Genomic DNA, 18,010 nt, shown 5'->3' with positions numbered 1-18,010 from the left:
TGTGTTATCTGACAAATGTTCCACCAGTCAGCGGATCATTCGCAACCTCTTATGGTAAATGATCTAGGATTTCTATATGGGTCATGGATGCGCCTTTAAAGAATAATTAAGTTTGAGACTATCAATTTAGCAGCATGTAAATAACTTGTTGTTTGAAACTATATCCATCCACCCATTTTATCTTCTGTGGTTCTCTTGCCTGCAGGTTCCCCAGGGATGAAAATTTACATTGACCCCTTCACATACGAAGATCCCAATGAGGCTGTAAGGGAGTTTGCTAAGGAAATTGACGTCTCTTTTGTGAAGATTGAGGAAGTCATTGGAGCAGGTTGGACATTACGTTTATGAACTTTATTTTATAGTTTAAGTGCACCGCAACACTCATCTAAAAATGTCATACGTTGGGAAGGTGCTATGACCATATAGTCTTTGAATCTCTGAATATGGCTGTCTTCTAAAATATATGATATTTGCATAATAAAGACAGGTCAATATACCATATTCTGGCAAGAACAATCCCAGTCATATATGTTTCTCCTTAGTTAGACCCATATTTTATATTACAGTAGATAGCGACTTGATTTTAATGGCTGCATTGTCTAGAAAGGTCGCACCTAATAAGATTTGCTCTGATCAGTTGTCTCTTCTCCACCTTCTCATCCCCCTATTTCTATTTACAGGTAATACTAGGTACAGTACTCCGCAGGGGAGAACACCATTTAATTTTGGAATACTTTTTTATTTCCTGTTGCTTATATACAGTAGCTCCAACATATTCCTAAGCCCTGTACATATACCATATGGCCAATTTCATAGGAAGTCAATTAATATATAAATATATTTTTTAAGTGCAGGAGGAAAAGCACAAAAACATACAAACTCCATGAAAATGTTTCCCTTGTTCGGAATATTTACTGCAAATAATTCTGATGCAAGTAACAATTGTGATAAAATGCATCTTAATCCATTAACTTGCATGAATAATTGCATAAAGTTAATATCACAATATCATAAAGGGATATTCCTATCTTAAATGTTTATGACCTATCCACAGTGTAGGTTAGAATCCGCACCTTTTAGGCATTCATGGCATATCCCGTGGGTATGCAATAAATGTTTAAGATGTGAATACTTCTTTAAACGCTCAGATATCCGTACGACATATTATGTTAAATTGATCTCTTTGTTACCACAATTTAGGGTTGTACCAATTACTTAAAGGGAACCTGTCAGCATGTTAATGCTTCCAGGATTACAGTAAACTATGTTTTACTCAGAGAAAACCTACTGTAGTTTTAGAAAGGGTTTGCCTCAGGGAGAAGTGTCCATTGGGTGCCTTCTCTCTGACTTCTCCCTGTCCAGCTGAGCTTTATTGATTAGGTAGAGACTTGTCAATCAAGCTGAGCTGGGCGGGGACAAGCCAGAAGGACCTGCCCAGTGGACACTTCTCACAGAGTTCGGTACTATTTATAACTTTTCTCCGAAACGCTGCATTGCTTCAGAGTGTAACATATATCACTGTAATCAGGGCACCTGGCACTATTTCATGCTACCTGTAGTTAGGGCACCATGAACATGCTAACAGGTTATCTTTAATACTCTGGATCATAAATAAGGTGCTCTAATAAGGACTAGTGAGCTTTACTTTAGGTGTCCTAGCAGGCGGAAAGAACCGTTTAGAAGTCATTTGTGTTTCAAGAATAGTGAGAGTGTTGATGGTTGTACTGTACATTAAAACTTGGTTAACTCAACTTGCACAATTAAAGATATACTCACGGAAGTAATAAGTATAATTCAAATAACGGATTTTCTGTGACCTGCAGGAGAATTTGGGGAGGTATACAAGGGCCGTCTAAAGCTCCCTGGGAAGAGGGAAATCTATGTCGCCATAAAAACTCTCAAGGCTGGATACTCAGAAAAGCAAAGACGGGACTTCCTCAGTGAAGCAAGTATCATGGGTCAGTTTGACCATCCCAACATCATCCGACTGGAAGGTGTGGTCACCAAGAGTCGGCCTGTTATGATCATTACAGAGTTCATGGAAAATGGAGCCCTAGACTCCTTCCTTCGGGTGAGTTCTCAGGATTACACTCTATGATATGTACAATTTATTATACAGGACATTTTATACATGAAGATATAATGCTAGAATGCAAATAGATCAAAGGGCGAAGGCTTATACAAATGTGCCCCTGAATGATTGTTTCTAGGAGGTTTTTTAGGCGTTCTTAGATGGGTAGGTGCAGGGCTTAAAATGCCCAGCTAATGGTGATTTAAATGTTGGGAGATATGTCTAGACTTAAAAATATTCTAAAATATTGCAGTTGTCACACTGGGCACTGACACTTCCTGATCTGTAGAGATCGCTTCTCAGCAGTCATCTCATTATCATCACAGGCAGGATTACACTGAAAGGAAACACCTCTTACAAAGCTGGAGGCACATAACTCAGGATTTCACCATTGACAATAGGTAATGGCGGCAGCTCAGCTCTTCTTCCTTTCTACTCCACCCTTTACATGTCACAGAGCATGCCCACAACAATCTCTGATAGAAGTCAATAAGTCATTTTCTTATAGAGATTTCTAATGTCCAGGTGCCTGCTGTTCACTGTGTAGAGCAAGATAGCTGCCCAGATAATCATGTAAAAAAAGATAAAGTAGAGACAAAAAAGGATGTTTCAGTATCTAAAGACATTAAAGGCTATGTAAACCTTTGATGGGCCTTTTTAATAGGTCAGTCAGAATGTTTGGTGTAATAGTTTTACTTTTTTAGATACAGCTGCTCTGTATTCTGTGTACAGAGCAGTTGTATGTAGAGCTAAATCCTCTCCTATCAAGTCCCCAGGACTGACAGGTTCAATGATAGCAGGTCCTGCATGTCTATGACACGCAGGATCCACATGTTAGCCATCACATCTAAGTTCATAAATTAGACGTGATAGATTACAGGGGGCTCCTGCGTGGTCCGTGGAACTGACGGATTCAGGTCATAGCGAAAGATACAGCTGCTCTGCATGCAGAATACAGAGCAGCTGTTTCTCAAAAAGTAAATCTAATTTTTAATAAGGACTGATTAAAAAGTTACACCAAACTCAATGACTGACCTGTATGTATGTATGTATATATATATATATATATATATATATATATATATATATATATATATATATACATACAATGCCCCTCAAAGGTGTAAATAGCCTTTAAGGTGATACATTCTCTTTAACCCAATCTAGAAGGTATACCGAACACTGTTTAATAACATGGAGATAAATATATTCAGTTAGACATCTGCTGTTGATAGCTGTATGAAATGCATACAAGATGTATAGCGGGCGTGCTTGTGCTATATTGATGAAGTTGTCAGGAGACGGTCCTGTGTGATTGTAAAGATGAAGCACCATCCAAATGCTCGCTGCAGATGACCTAAAAAAAAAACTAGTTTCACCCTCAGGATAAAAATAGGGACATTAATTGGAACCTTAGTAACTCCTGAAAGTAGGTTATAGGATCCATTCCACTGGGGCCTCCTGTGTCTGAGAATGAACAGAACACATTGCAATACAAACCTGATCACCCAAACACAGCACATAGCGATATGGATGGGTCATATGAAAGTGTTTTCTGTCCATGTCATCACATTTTCTCTTTGCAGAGATTTTTCCTCATTTACCTCTATATGTCAAGTACAAGGGGTATGATTATCTCTCTGCCAATGGTGATTATAAAGAATTACTAGCTGAGAGCAGGTAAATGGGTTCTATGGAGACAAAAAAAGGTAGAGAGACTACAAGCTTGAAAAAGACCCTCACTTGGGTTGAAACGTCGCTACTTATGGTGAAATAAAGACACCTCTTTTTGATACCTGGATAACGTGTGTGCTGCGGTCTCTCTACCTTCTTGTGTCTATTTTGGAGTTGAATTGGCTACGACTCGACACTGCTTGCACCGATTGAAACTTTTTCCTGTTTAGATGCCCCCTGTGAATGCTCTCTGGGACTGTGATGCGCTGCTGATCTCTCTCTCTCTCTTTTGGGTTCTATAGAGAATTTTCACCGTTATGCTACATTTATGTCATATAAGGTTGTCTTCATAAAGCTCTGTTATAGTTTTACCTTTCTATATAATAAGAACAACACTGTAACTACCACAGCAACTGACAGCTAGACTGACATATAGCAGTGGGCATAATAATGCCACAACATCGCTTGCTAGGTAACCATACCCTGTTTTAACCGACGAAGGCCCTGGACCAGTCATGAATATAGACAGTGCTGCAAATGTCCCTTTGCTGTCCCAGTTAGGTCTATTTCAGACTGTCATACTATAACTACATTTTAGGGTGCCTAGTACGACTGCAACATCTGGACACCGCACGCTTCTGTTGAAATAGACATAGCTCATCATAGAACGCTATGGTGTTCTGTTAGGTTCAATCTTGGGGATCCAAACGTTGAGGTCATTAAACAGACCCTAAAATGCAACCGCATTCTGGCCTTCTGAAATAGGCCCGATGCTACTTCTGCTGTTCTACACATTGCTACATGATCCCTAATAACTTCTCTGATGGACAGTAATTGATCAAATAATATTGTGTCCTCGAGTTCGCAGCATAAGTAAAGGAGAATTGTTCTGATTTCCGCACAGTGATGGTTTAAATTCTATCTATCTATCTATCTATCTATCTATCTATCTATCTATCTATCTATCTCATATCTATCTATCTATCTCTCTATCTATCTATCTATCTATCTATCTATCTATCTATCTATCTATCTATCTATCTATCTATCTATCTATCTATCTATCTATCTATCTATCTATCTATCTATCTATCTATCATCTATCTATCTATCTATCTATCTATCTATCTATCTATCTATCTATCTATCTATCTATCTATCTATCTATCTGTCTATCTATCTTAAACAAACACATCCACATACTATTGTATGTCCAGTTTCATGCTTTATACAATTTTCTACCAGAACATGCAAACAAAGAATCTGTTATGACGTCAGCACAGTAACATGTTTGGTATCAGTGGGGCATTGCCACCTATCAATGCTCATAATGTGTCTGATACATTTCCATATTTTCCATGATAATGCTCCATAAAACATATGTTCCATAAGATTAAATTGCTATTTGGATAGTAAGCGAGCACAACCCTTTCTATAACACCTAATATGTTTTTCATCCACTAATGAAGAGGATTGTCAGCTTGGGTGCTGCAGCATTACCGATGTATTGTGACTGGCTGGCACCTTTGCACGTTTGACAGAAACCTATGCATTGAAAGGAATAGAGTCGGCTTATTATATTTCACATCGAGCCTTAATAAAGCCGCTACTGTGTGTTTTTTCTTTATATTTATGAGCTTCATTGAATATGAAGGCCTTGGTTTTTTGTTCTGTAGAAAGAAAGGGCAGTATCTAAATAAGGTTTCTGAGAGCTGAGCGGCATATAGAAGGAATCTATGTAAACACAGAACACTGATATTCTGAATTATTTTCAATTTACAATTCTTGGAAAAAAATTCATATTTCTATTGACCGATAATAGTACAGTAGCTTGCACTTTAAAGCAGAAAAGAGTTGTGCTCTTCTGACAAGTGGTTTCTCGGACATGGCCACCATTACTGCTCACTGTGGTTAGTGCCCAACTGTTCAAGACTCCTGAATGTACCAACTCTACCTGGCTATGGAGTGATACTTTACATCCACTGCTTCTCCATAGTTAAAGAGGACCTGTCACCTCTCCTGACATGTATGTTTTAGTAAATAATGGTATTCTCCATAAAATAACAATTCTGGAACATATTTTCTTAGAACTCTGCATTTCCCCATTCCTCTGTTAATCCTCTGAATGTATGAATAAATTAACAACTGGGTGTTACCATTCCCCTTGTCAAAGGGGCGTGTCCCTAAATAGTCTCACTCTGTTAGCACTGATTGGATGGTGTCAGTCTGTAAGGACACCTCCCCCAACCGGTAACACCCTGTTGTCAATTTATTCATACATTTCTATGAGGAATAACAGAGGAACGGCACATATAGAGTTCTAAGAAAAGATGCTCCAGAATTGTTAGTTCATGGCGAGTACAATTCTAAACTAAAACAGACCTGTCAGGAGACCTGACAGGTACCCTTTAAATAACAAGCAGATTTGCCATTAAAAGAGTTCTCCCCGCTCATGATCCCTGTCTATAAGCTACAAAGAGTGGCTCCTACTCTGGCCAAGTATTACATAGTCACTCATACATTTAAAGTTGGCAAAATGTGATACTCCATTGCAGGGTAAATGAGTGGCCCCATGAAGCTTTCCTCGTAAACTACAATTGATCGTCATTGCGACTTTTTTCTGAAAAGGGTTGTCCAAGTGGGGCAACCTTTTTAAAGAATCTGGAAAAACGTAATAAAAAATGCTTTTGGTAGCTGTAATGGTGGATACATTGGTTATTATGCACATTTTCAACAGACAGATATAAATAAGAAACAACTCAATATGATCTTAAACCAACTTGATAGACTAGGACAACTTAAGGACTTACGTACTGGTGATTTTGGTATATTTTACATGGGAATGCTATGTATGCCTTAGGCTATGTTCACACTTGCGTTGGTGCGTTCAGTTGTTCTGCTCCGTGAGATGAGCAGAACAATTGAATAACGGACGCAACAGTTCCGTTGCACAACGGAGACACCTCCGCTGGCCGACGAAACCCATTGGCTTTAATAGGTTTTGTTGGCTTTCCGTCAATGTGCTCGTGATTTTACCGTAAACAATAGCGCAGCATGCTGCGCTATTGTCTCTGATAATCCCTGCCGGATCTGCTCCAGAGGCTCCTAACGAAGCCTCCAACGCAAATGTGAACAGAGCCTTACAGTAATTGTTCAGTGTTGACTTCTAATTGGACATTGTTTCTTAATTTGTATCTCCTTCAGCAAAACGATGGACAGTTTACAGTGATCCAGCTGGTGGGAATGCTCCGAGGAATTGCAGCTGGCATGAAATACCTCTCAGAAATGAATTATGTACATCGGGACCTGGCAGCCAGGAATATCCTGGTGAACAGCAACTTGGTGTGTAAAGTGTCAGATTTTGGGCTTTCTCGTTACCTTCAAGATGACACATCAGATCCAACATATACCAGTTCCTTGGTAAGATGTCTTGCATTTATGGAAAAAATATATGCCAATATTAACATGGAGCAATTTCAAAATTAAAGCAAACCGGAGTAACAGTATACAATGCAGAATCGAATAAGTCCTTTGCATTCTTCTCATGTAAAAGTCAGGCAAAGTGTGTAAAATATTTGTTATATGGTTTGTTATTGTTTATAGGATAGAACTAGTAAGATGGTACTAGTAACAATATGTACTTGCATAACTTCAAGGCTATTCCAGACCTTCTCCCTACTATCCCATTATGTTCTGCCAGGGCTCTCCTACCATCTTCTTAAAATTATCTTCATACACTTTTACACTGAAACATCTATAAAGGATACAATATGTAATGTCATAAAAAGAAGAAAAGGTCTGGAGGAATGAAAATCAAGACATATTAGAAAAAGTGGTGGACAGAGGAAAATAGTTCTTATAATATATACCCTAAGCTGGTTACAAATAACATGTGTATCTGATTTACTTACTGCGCTATTAGGTACTATTAGCTTTCCAGCAGCGGGTACATTCAGTTTTACCATACAGCTTGAATTCTCCATGGCATGGATTTAACATGCTGCTGGTAACATTCACTAGAGGTCCTGTCCTGTGTTGACCCGACAGTGTCACGCAGTTGTTGCAGATTGTTTTCTGCTCATTGTCGTGTTGGTGGAGTTAATTCGAGGTGACATGCTTTTTGACACATCACCATGTCCCCCAGGATGTAGCCATATGAAAATATGGCCATAAGAGGCACATTGGCTAGCAATAATACTTAATAAGGAAGCTGTGGCATTTAAATTATGATCAAATAATATTAATGAGACTAATGTGTTTTTAGTTCAGAGATGCGTTTCTGCAGATCACTGTTTCTCTCTGGAGGACCTGTCATAGCTTTGCCTTTCTTGGTCAGTCAATTGATATCAACAAGCACTGTGCAATGCTTTGTTTCCCCTGTGGTGGCGCTGTAGGATGAAATGTCGGCCAGGTTCCCCCAACAGATTGCATCGGATCAATGTGGGTTCCAGCACTAAGAAAAACTCTAATCAGCTTATCATCCAGGGATTTTCCAAAGCAGATGTTTAATAATATTTTTTTCAGCCACAAACCTGGAGGTCATTGAGCGTTTTTATTTTACACATCATCCATTCTCTACAAAGGCTAGAGGCTGTTGCCTGTGAAAATCTCGGAGGTTAGCAGTTTCTGAGATACTCCAACCATTGTGTCTAGCACCAACAATCATTCAGCGATCATTGACTCAGATCCCATTTCTTCACGTGTTTCGAGTATACCACTTGAGCAGGTCTGCGTGATTTAATGCAACGCATTGCTGCCACATGATCGACTGTTTCGATCTTTCACTGCAAAAGAATAAAACATTTGTAACGTTTATTAAATATTGTTTAAAAGAAGATCAAGTGCTGAATATATTATTTAAAATACAGAGGACCGATCATTCATTAATAGGGTATAAGAATCAATATTGCATGAACACAGTACACAAATTCCTCCAAGTCAAAAAGACGGAAAAAAAAAAAGGATCATTTACTCTCACCAATCCTTGTTGCCTTTAAATGGAGGGTCGGAGTCAACCACCAGTGAACAGTGAATTCTCAAAATCAAAACTGAAGTCCCTCTGCAGCTGCTACCATTACATCAAAGGACAATCACACTGAAAATGGCGAGCCTATATGGTAGATTAAAATTGGCCATACATTAGGTATTTCAGACGGTTAGTTTTTGAGCAGCTTGAAATTCATTGTTGGTCTCTTGAAGAGGTTATGCGGGGACCAAAAATGATTAAAAGTGTACTTACTGCAGAATGTGAGTACACTCGCTAATGTGCATTCCAGTCCCCTGTCGATGCTGATTGTGAGATTTTAATCGCAGTTGCAGTCTTCTTTGATGACGATATCACTCTTCGTCATATGACCGATCCCGCTGTACTCCATGTACAAGCAGGAGCAGTAGTACATCGAGTACAGGGACTACAGCGGGGTCGGGCAAGTGACGAAGAGTTGTATCGTCATCAAAAACAGCTGTGCAACTAGACTTCCGGTCCCCCGGCTGCGCTATAAAAATCTAGGAAAATATCATAATCAGCGCGACAGGGGACCGGAATGTATATTAGCGAGTGTACTCACATACTGCAGTGCGTACATGGCTAATAATTTTTGGTCCCTGCATAATCCCTGTAAAAATGTTCAATTGGATGACAACGTCATAAGTTAAAACGACAAGTCAGTAATCGAACTCTGTCTTGACATGTAGCCTGGTCTGTGCTACTACTGATAGGACTTAGATCTGTCTTTTGGAATGAACCTACAAACAACAACCGAAAAACGTCAACACAGCAGACCAGCTTTTCCATAGATATCTGGCTTTACTTAGCGTTTGTCCGACTCATTCGTGACAAGAAAGATCTCGGGGGTCGGCAGAGAATGGTCTAAATTGGCTGTCCAAAATCTCTATTGTATGGTCCGCTTTACCCTGCAACCCTATTATCTGTCCCTTTTCCAACCTTACGTGTTTTTTAAAGATGAAATTGGTTCATCGGGGGTTTTTAGAGCAGAAAATTAGACTCAGACACGGTGTTCGTCTATCCAAATTCTGGGGTGCCAGGCAATGGTATTCTCTTCTCCTACTGTGTTTATTCACCCTTAAGCATTGGATCTGATTCGATATTTCCAATAACAAGCAGGTATGCATAGAGGTGGACCTAATAAAGTGGGCTTCTTAAGGCTAGGGCTACACCTAGACTTTTAGTAGTGCTACTGATTGATTTTAACTCTTGAGTGACAGCTGCGGTCCACCTGATTGCATGCAACTCAATGTAATCATTTGGACTGCAGCTGTAGCTCAAGAGTTAAAAAATCAATCGGTAGCGCTACTAAATGTCTAGGTGTAGCCCTGGCCCACATCGCCACAATCATTTCAAGCACTCTCCCAAAATAAACCACTATTCAGCATAGTATCATTGAGGGATCAGCATCGCAAGATAATTTCTTGTCTTTTATTTAACATTTTTGGTATTTTTGTCTTACACGTGTAAATGAATCAGAGATACTATAGCTGGATTGTAGGCAGGATGAGACTGAAGAAGAGAAATATCCAAATTGATGGATAATTACCTTTATCTGGAACAGGTTTTGTGATATTTCAGCATTGATGACTTATCTGCTTTTCTAGACATTGGAAGACTAATCCATGAGACATTTTATTAAGATAAATAATAATAAAACCAATGGACTGGCATTTTAGGAAAAAGTTTTTCTTAAATAAAGGAACAAAGCTATTCAAAGCTCATCTGACAATGGATAATACCAAATCTTTGCTCTACAAACATAATGGAGACGGTCGGTTAAATGAAACTGATTTGTCTCTGAGCTCAGCTCACATCTGGTCAGCGTTATATATTCCCTTGTTCCTTCTTTCTTTATTTCTCCCTTTCTTTTACTTTTTTGGCGTCCTGTAATCCCATCTAAATCCTATCCATAATGCATAGCTTATTTCTCGGAAGTGGTGATTGAATAAAGCAGTTTTCAGTTTGTGTTAGTCAGATGGCAAGGAGAATTCATTGCTCAGTAGATATGGCGAGGTCCTGAATGAGATGTCTTTATCACACTAGATTAAATGCATTTCTTCAAGTCAAGGTTTCCTCTGCCCTTGAAATAAGCAGCAATATTAATAAAGTTGCTTAGTGCTTCTGAGAGCTGCCACCTCACCTCTTGCAGAACCTAATGTACAATTCTTCATTGTGGTCTACTGTGTCCGTCCTTGTAGACCTTTATAATAACGTATATTATTATTATTGATACTATGAAAAAAAGACTTCCCCGGGTAGATGTTTTTCTACACATTTTACAATGCTTTAAAGGCTATGTAAACCTTTGAAAGGGATTTTATTTAGTTATTTATTAATAAAAAGGTCCATCAGTGTGATTGGTGCAACTTTAGAAATAGTTTTTATAAAAAATTCATTTTACGTTTTGAGATACAGCTCCTTTGTATACTCTATACAGAGCAGCTGTATCGTTTGCTAAGACCTGAATCCATCAGTCCCTCAGACCTGGTGGGATCCAGCTGTAATCTATCACATCTAAGTTATGAACTAGATGTGATAGATTACAGGTTGATCCCGATGTCACCGAACCCGTCAGTCCCGCGGACCTGACGGATACAGGGTTTAGCGAACGATACAGCTGCTCTGTATACAGAATATAGAACAGCTGTAACTCAAAAAGTAAAACTAATTTTTAATGAAGACTATTTATAAAGTTACACCAATCACACTGATGGACCTTTTTATCACATAAAAAACAAAAGACAAATCCCTTTCAAAGATGTACATAGCCTTTAAAAATAATAAGTTTCCAGGATTTCCCTATAATTTGTACTTACAGATGGAGATGTATTTTTTAATCCTGCCTTTCTCTATTCTCCTATAATTCCATGTCCTACCGCACTACCCAATCTTTGAGAAACCTATTGTACTTAATACTGTTCATTCTGATCCTTCCATGTTCATGTGTATGGTTCAAGAACTACAAAACTACTGTATCATTAACCCCTTGATGACCAGCCTATTTTAAACCTTAATGACCAAGGATATTTTTTACGTTTCTCCATCCTCGCATTACAAGAGCTCTAACTTTTTTTTATTTTTGCATCGACCTAGCTGTATAAGGACATGATTTTTGCGGGACAAGTTGTATTTTTTAATAGCACCATTTTGGGGTACATATTATTTATTGAGTGACTTTTATTGACTTTTTATGGGGGTAATAGAAAATAAGCAGCAATTTCGCCACTTTTTTTTTGCATCCTTAATTTACGCAATTTACCGTGTGGTATAAATAACATAACTATTTTCAGCGGCATGTTATGATTGTGTCTATACCAAATTTATATAGTTTTCTTATGTTTTACTACTTTTAGACAGTAAAAACACAATTTTTTCAAAATTATTTGTTTTTGTGTCTCCATATTTGAAGAGCCATAACTTTTTTATTTTTCCGCCGCTGTATGAGGGCTTTTATTTTGCAGGACGACTTGTAGTTTTCATCGGTAGCATTTTCGAGTACATGCAAACTTTTGATCACTTTTTATAAAAAAAATTTTAAGCCAGGATGCACAGAAAACAGCAATTCTGGCATTGTTTTTTATTTATTTTTTACAGCGTTCGCCGAGTGGGTTAAATAACATAATGGCTTTATAGTTGGGGTCCTTACAGACGCAGCATTTTGTATGGGAAAAATTGGGTTTTCCATTTTTTTTTCTTTGGGGTTTTTATTTACTTATTGATTAACTTTATTAAACTTTTTTTTACTTTTTTATTAGTCCCACTAGGGGACTTTACTAAGCGATCGTTTGATCGCTTTTATAATACACTGCAATACTTCTGTATTGCAGTGTATTATTGCCTGTCTGTGTAAAACTGACAGGCACCTTCTAGGTCATGTCTCCGGCAAGGCCCAGCAGGCATTAACTAGACGCAGACCTGGGGGCCTTTCTAAGGCTCCCGGCTGCCCTTGAAAGCACCGACACCATGCGATCGCATGCAGGGTGCCGGTGGGGTGAGAGGGGGAGCCCCCTCCCCCTCCAAAACCACTTAGATGCGGCGCTTGCTAGTGAGTGCCGCATCAAAGGGGTTAAATGGGCGGATTTAGGTCCGCCCGCTCGAGCAGAGGTAGCTGAGAGTATGGAGTTTTTCCTTTTCACGGCGCCACTTGTTTATTCTGATGCGCCGTGAAAAGGCGTATGTATCAGAATAAAGCCTGTGAGTGGCGGTCACTAATGGGTTAAGAGTTGGAGAGAATGAGTGTTCATGGGTTGTGTGGTCTTCAACCTGTGGCTCTCGAGTTTTTGGGGAAACTACAACTCCCAGCATGCCCTGATAGCCATACAGGTTGAAGACCACTAGTTTAAGTAATAAGTCTTACCTGCTGTAAACCATTATGTCCTGAACCAAGATAATTAATGTAAAACCAAATATCATATAAAGTTATTATATAAGAAACGTCACACAAGAGAACAATGCAGGGTCTTACGTTTCCATTTTCTTTATTAGATTAACATGTCCTACTGTCTTCTCTCCCTCCTCATACTCTCTCTATCCACGTTTTGAGTGAACACTCGTACCCGCGGATAAGTATCTTTTCCACAATGTCATTAGAAACATAGGTTGGATGGATATAACAAATGTGCATGTGTATATACATAATTATTTATCGGGTATATTATAATGCAGTTATAAGTTCATTACATCCATCCTATATAGAGAATGACTAAATAAATGAGTTTTATGTTTTGTTCCAGGGTGGGAAGATCCCTGTGAGATGGACAGCACCAGAAGCCATTGCCTACCGCAAGTTCACCTCAGCCAGTGATGTTTGGAGTTATGGTATTGTCATGTGGGAGGTGATGTCATTTGGAGAGAGGCCATACTGGGACATGTCCAACCAGGATGTAAGATATTTCTAGCAAAAAAAAAATTGTGATCGAAAATAAAAAAAAATACAAAATATATTCTCTCTGGGCTTCAAAAACGAACAATTTCCAGACACAGGGTAGAGTACAGTATATGCTGTAAAGTCATCCTGGCAACCACCGTACATATCATTAGGAACCAAAGAGTTGCCAGGGACTGTGCTCAAGCAACACAAGCAGACACAATGAATGGGCACTGCATCAGCGGCGCAGGAGAAGTAGACTTCAGTTCATTATGGGGAATAGTCCGTGATTTAGGATGCTTTTACCTTACTTATTTACCAAACTACAAGCCCTTATTCAGAATATCTGAGATTCATGCGGCTCTCCAAATTGGTAATTTTATCTGTAATATTTGCAGATTTTTTTAATAGGAGTAAGCAGCACTTTATGTACTTTCTGATCACATGCCTGCTCCCATTTGCCTGTATGTTTTGATACATATATCAAGCCTCTTACTTCATGTGCATATGATGATTAGGAAACACCAGGCTTGTTCTCAGGATCATGTATCTTCTGGTCTTAGTACATACGCCAAGCGTTTCTGACAGCATACACGAGGGTAGTTCTACTAGCACGATTACATAAACCAGGCCTGTTCCCATTCACATACATGTACAGATCACATCCACTAGCTCCTTTTCCCACACACACATATTTGCGGATTGGGCACACCAGGCGTAACTCACAGATGCCTGCTGGTGGTTTACATAGAGCCTATCATCACACGATTTAGGTGGAGCAGAGGAGATGCTCCTGCCTAGTGCAATGTTCGAATATTGCAAGGAAAATCAAAGCCTGAGAAAGAAGGAGGGAGGGTTGACTGGTGGGTGAGCACTGAAACTACTGTGTCAGAGGGATCAGGCTGGAAAAGAAGAAAAGAATCCACAGAAAGCAAGAAAATTGGAAAGTGCAGCCAGTGCGCTGGGAAGTAATTGGTCTTGAAGAAGCTTTGAACATATGTCAGGCTGGTGGAGATGCTCGGCTCTTACTGTAATGCAGTGAGCGGCAGATATAATGAAGGGCAGAGCAGAACAATGGTCTGAACAGTATGCGGCTGTGATTAACCTGCTGTATCCTTGTCTGTGTCACTGCCCTCACTCCTGGAGCCGCTGTAGTCACACAAGAGGGGAGTTCCAGGTAGTAATTAATTCACGTCTATGTGGATATATTGAACAAAAACCGTACTCAATGGTGGAACGGGTACAGTAAAATTAGAAGAATGTCCAAATCAAATGCCAAATGCAGCTCTCCGAGTTTTTCCCAAGTACTTTAATTTGATTGAATAAAATTTTTCAGGATGTGCATTAGACAATTATGTTTATGTCCAGCTTGGCCCTACTGCATGACTATTACAAAGTTTCATAATCATGTATGCCAAAGAGATAAATGATCAATTCAGCTCTGCTACATTTGTAGGTATGCAAGGACTTCTAGTTCTGAAGCATTTTTGAATACTTGAAGCAAAGTATATATATATATATATATATATATATATATATATATATATATATATATATATATATAGATAGATAGATATATATATATGTTCAAATATATCAGATAAAATGCAAAAATTCACAACATGGATAGGCAACTAATTAAAGACTTTTATTAGGTTAATTTGAGATTATGTATTAGTATTGTTAAAATAATCCTAATACAGGACGTGCTAATCCTACAGAGGAATGTTGTAATACTGTTTTTATAACTCCGTTTTATATGTTTCTCTATTTAGTTATTGGCTCTCCTGTTGTTTTACAGTTTTAATGCCATTTGGTTTTTAATCAATTTTATTTACATTTTAATACCATTTGGATTGTTCTATCACTTCCTCACTGCTTTTCCCTCCCTGCACAGGTCATCAATGCCATTGAGCAGGATTATCGCTTGCCTCCCCCCATGGACTGTCCAGCTGCCCTGCACCAGCTCATGCTGGACTGCTGGCAGAAGGATCGAAACAGCCGGCCACGCTTTGGGGAAATAGTCAATACTCTGGACAAGATGATCCGGAACCCTGCCAGCCTCAAGACAGTGGCCACCATCCCTGCTGTGTGAGTCTGGCTGCAGAAACAATCTATGCTATGCCAGTAGATGCAATGGGTTTCGATGAAGATAGGCATTTTGTTTATAATTAGAACTGAAAGGGCACATTTTATTCAAGTGCTATTGTCATGTTATGGATGGAAAGGACTTATATACCACTCCTGCCAACCAAAACGATAGTGCTCCAGCTTTACATCGATCATGCTTTTTAGTTTAAAGCTCGGCCATAAATTCAGCTTTTTAATCATGAATTCTTATGCTATTTACATAATGCAAGTATACAGTTCAGAAATGTTTATTCCTTTTTTTTACTGCAATATTAAAGAAGCACTCCGGCAATTTTAATTTTTTTCACATATAATGCTAGCTCACCAGCAATATTCTAGCAATGCCATTTGTTTCTTTCCAGGTCAGCTGCATCTATACATTTTGAACCCTTTTATTATGGGCAGCTGCGTCATGTGATCGCAGTCTGACTACCAGAATAGACCATACTCTCATGTGTGGACAGGAGGCCACTCTCCCCTATGTAGATGACTTCCTGTGAACTACAGGATTACATCCTCTATTAAAATCCCTCCTGGCAGCTTTAAGACACCTTCTCTCCCCCACCCAGCTCCTCATGCATAGGGTGCTGCTGAAGATATTTTTTATGCCCTATCTAAGGGACCAGGAGTGCTGTGATATAATAGGTGGGTCCATACAATGATTAGCTGCTAAGTTATAAACTTTCCTCACTCACGCTGTCCATACTATCTGTGTGTGCTGTGTTCAGAGAGTCCAGTGTACTTCTATGAGATGCTGCTCATCACTGCCTCCTGGGTGAAAACTGACACTAGCAGGAGACAAGCTGAAGCTGCATCACATAGAATACTTTGAGACTCTGCAGTGTGAGGACACAAGTTAATTGTCACTTGTCTATATCACTTATCTATCATATCTGCACTTAGATTTGACTCGAAGCAGAGCAAGTGCAGTGTAATGAAACTCCGCCCCCTCTGCCTCTGCAAAGCCAAAAGCATCATGGGAAATGTGGGCTGCATTAGGGGAACCATATCAAAGCTGAAGAGGGAACCAAGGTGGCAGACAACCCATAAATGGCACATTAACTAAAACAGGTATAGACAAGGCATACACAAAAGCCTTTACATTATCCGTTAATAATAGCCTTTGCTGAACTAAGTAGAAAAGAAATTGCTGGAGTGCTTCTTTAATTTATATACTGTAGCTCTAAGTGACGTTTCAGGTATCCGGTAATGATCATACCTTCCTTTGTTAATGGCTCTTTTATTATAGGCCTTCCCAGCCGCTGCTCGACCGCTCCATCCCAGACTTCACAGCCTTTACCTCAGTAGATGACTGGCTGAGCGCTATCAAAATGGGACAATACAGAGACAACTTCCTGAGCTCTGGCTTCACTTCTCTGCAGCTTGTTGCTCAGATGACCCTAGAGTGAGTATGTGTAGGGTTAAGATATAGGTTGATGGAAGAGGCAGGTCCTTTGGGTTAGCTTTTTTATTTGATGTTTTAGAAGTCTTTATTGTAAGTTGAGGAGGCCTATAGAGAGAGAACGAATAAGCACTTTTGCCATGATCATAAAAAATACCTAGTCCTGCTATCGTAGCTATGCTTCTATAGATGAGCTCTTCTTCTTTGCTTCAAAAGCATGACGGATTGGAAGTTCACAGAATATTAATTGGATTGATTAATTAAATAGGCTGTCTTACTTTATTTTATTTTTTTTTGCAGGGACCTTCTGAGGATAGGAATAACACTAGCTGGACACCAGAAAAAAATCCTGAACTGTATTCAATCCATGAGGATCCAAATGAGCCAGTCTCCCACCTCAATAGCATGAGACTCTGGGCTGGGTGAGGGAGTCCTTGAGGGTGGGGGGGGGGGGGAAGAGAAGTGATTGGAGATGGGAAGCATTTGGGCAATGGGGAAACACAAATTTTACAATTCAGAAGGTAACACTTCAATGTCGATGGTGGACTGTCCATCAGCATGATAACACCAATGCTCTAATTGTCTCAAAAAAGAAGAGCTGAAGATATGTAAAGGCAGGTAATACATCAATCACTGGTTGTAGAAGACTGGTATTTATTATCCATGGGACTTTGTTTAGAAACGTCTTAACTGTGAACATCAAAGGTACTGGTCATTTGGAAATAAAGGTGCTTTATTTTACCATAATACAAATTGCAAAGAGACTGAAGATGCCACATTGAGCCTGCTTCACCCATGAATGGATGCCCCACATCTCCTCATATTGACACTTGCTGCATAAGGGAGGGAGGCCGTCGG

The 18,010-nt window shown here is 39.3% G+C and overlaps 1 protein-coding gene across 2 annotated transcripts in view; it reads left to right on the top strand.

The window, feature by feature from the left end:
• Positions 1–17,602, top strand: part of EPHB1 (EPH receptor B1) — a 257,459-nt gene extending 239,857 nt beyond the window's left edge. For both annotated transcript variants that reach the window (XM_075861192.1, XM_075861191.1), the window contains 7 exons: positions 206–328; positions 1,824–2,071; positions 6,950–7,165; positions 13,487–13,636; positions 15,518–15,711; positions 17,000–17,155; positions 17,453–17,602. In XM_075861192.1, coding sequence (XP_075717307.1) covers positions 206–328; positions 1,824–2,071; positions 6,950–7,165; positions 13,487–13,636; positions 15,518–15,711; positions 17,000–17,155; positions 17,453–17,561 — 1,196 coding nt within the window. In that variant the 3' untranslated portion in view covers positions 17,562–17,602. The remainder of the gene's footprint in view (positions 1–205; positions 329–1,823; positions 2,072–6,949; positions 7,166–13,486; positions 13,637–15,517; positions 15,712–16,999; positions 17,156–17,452) is intronic.
• Positions 17,603–18,010: the final 408 nt, after the last annotated feature.

The sequence above is a fragment of the Rhinoderma darwinii genome, chromosome 4, assembly GCF_050947455.1.
Source record: "Rhinoderma darwinii isolate aRhiDar2 chromosome 4, aRhiDar2.hap1, whole genome shotgun sequence".
Classification (NCBI taxonomy): Eukaryota; Metazoa; Chordata; class Amphibia; order Anura; family Rhinodermatidae; genus Rhinoderma; species Rhinoderma darwinii.
Note: the sequence above shows the minus strand (reverse complement) of the source record. Positions and strands in the feature narration are given on the sequence as shown.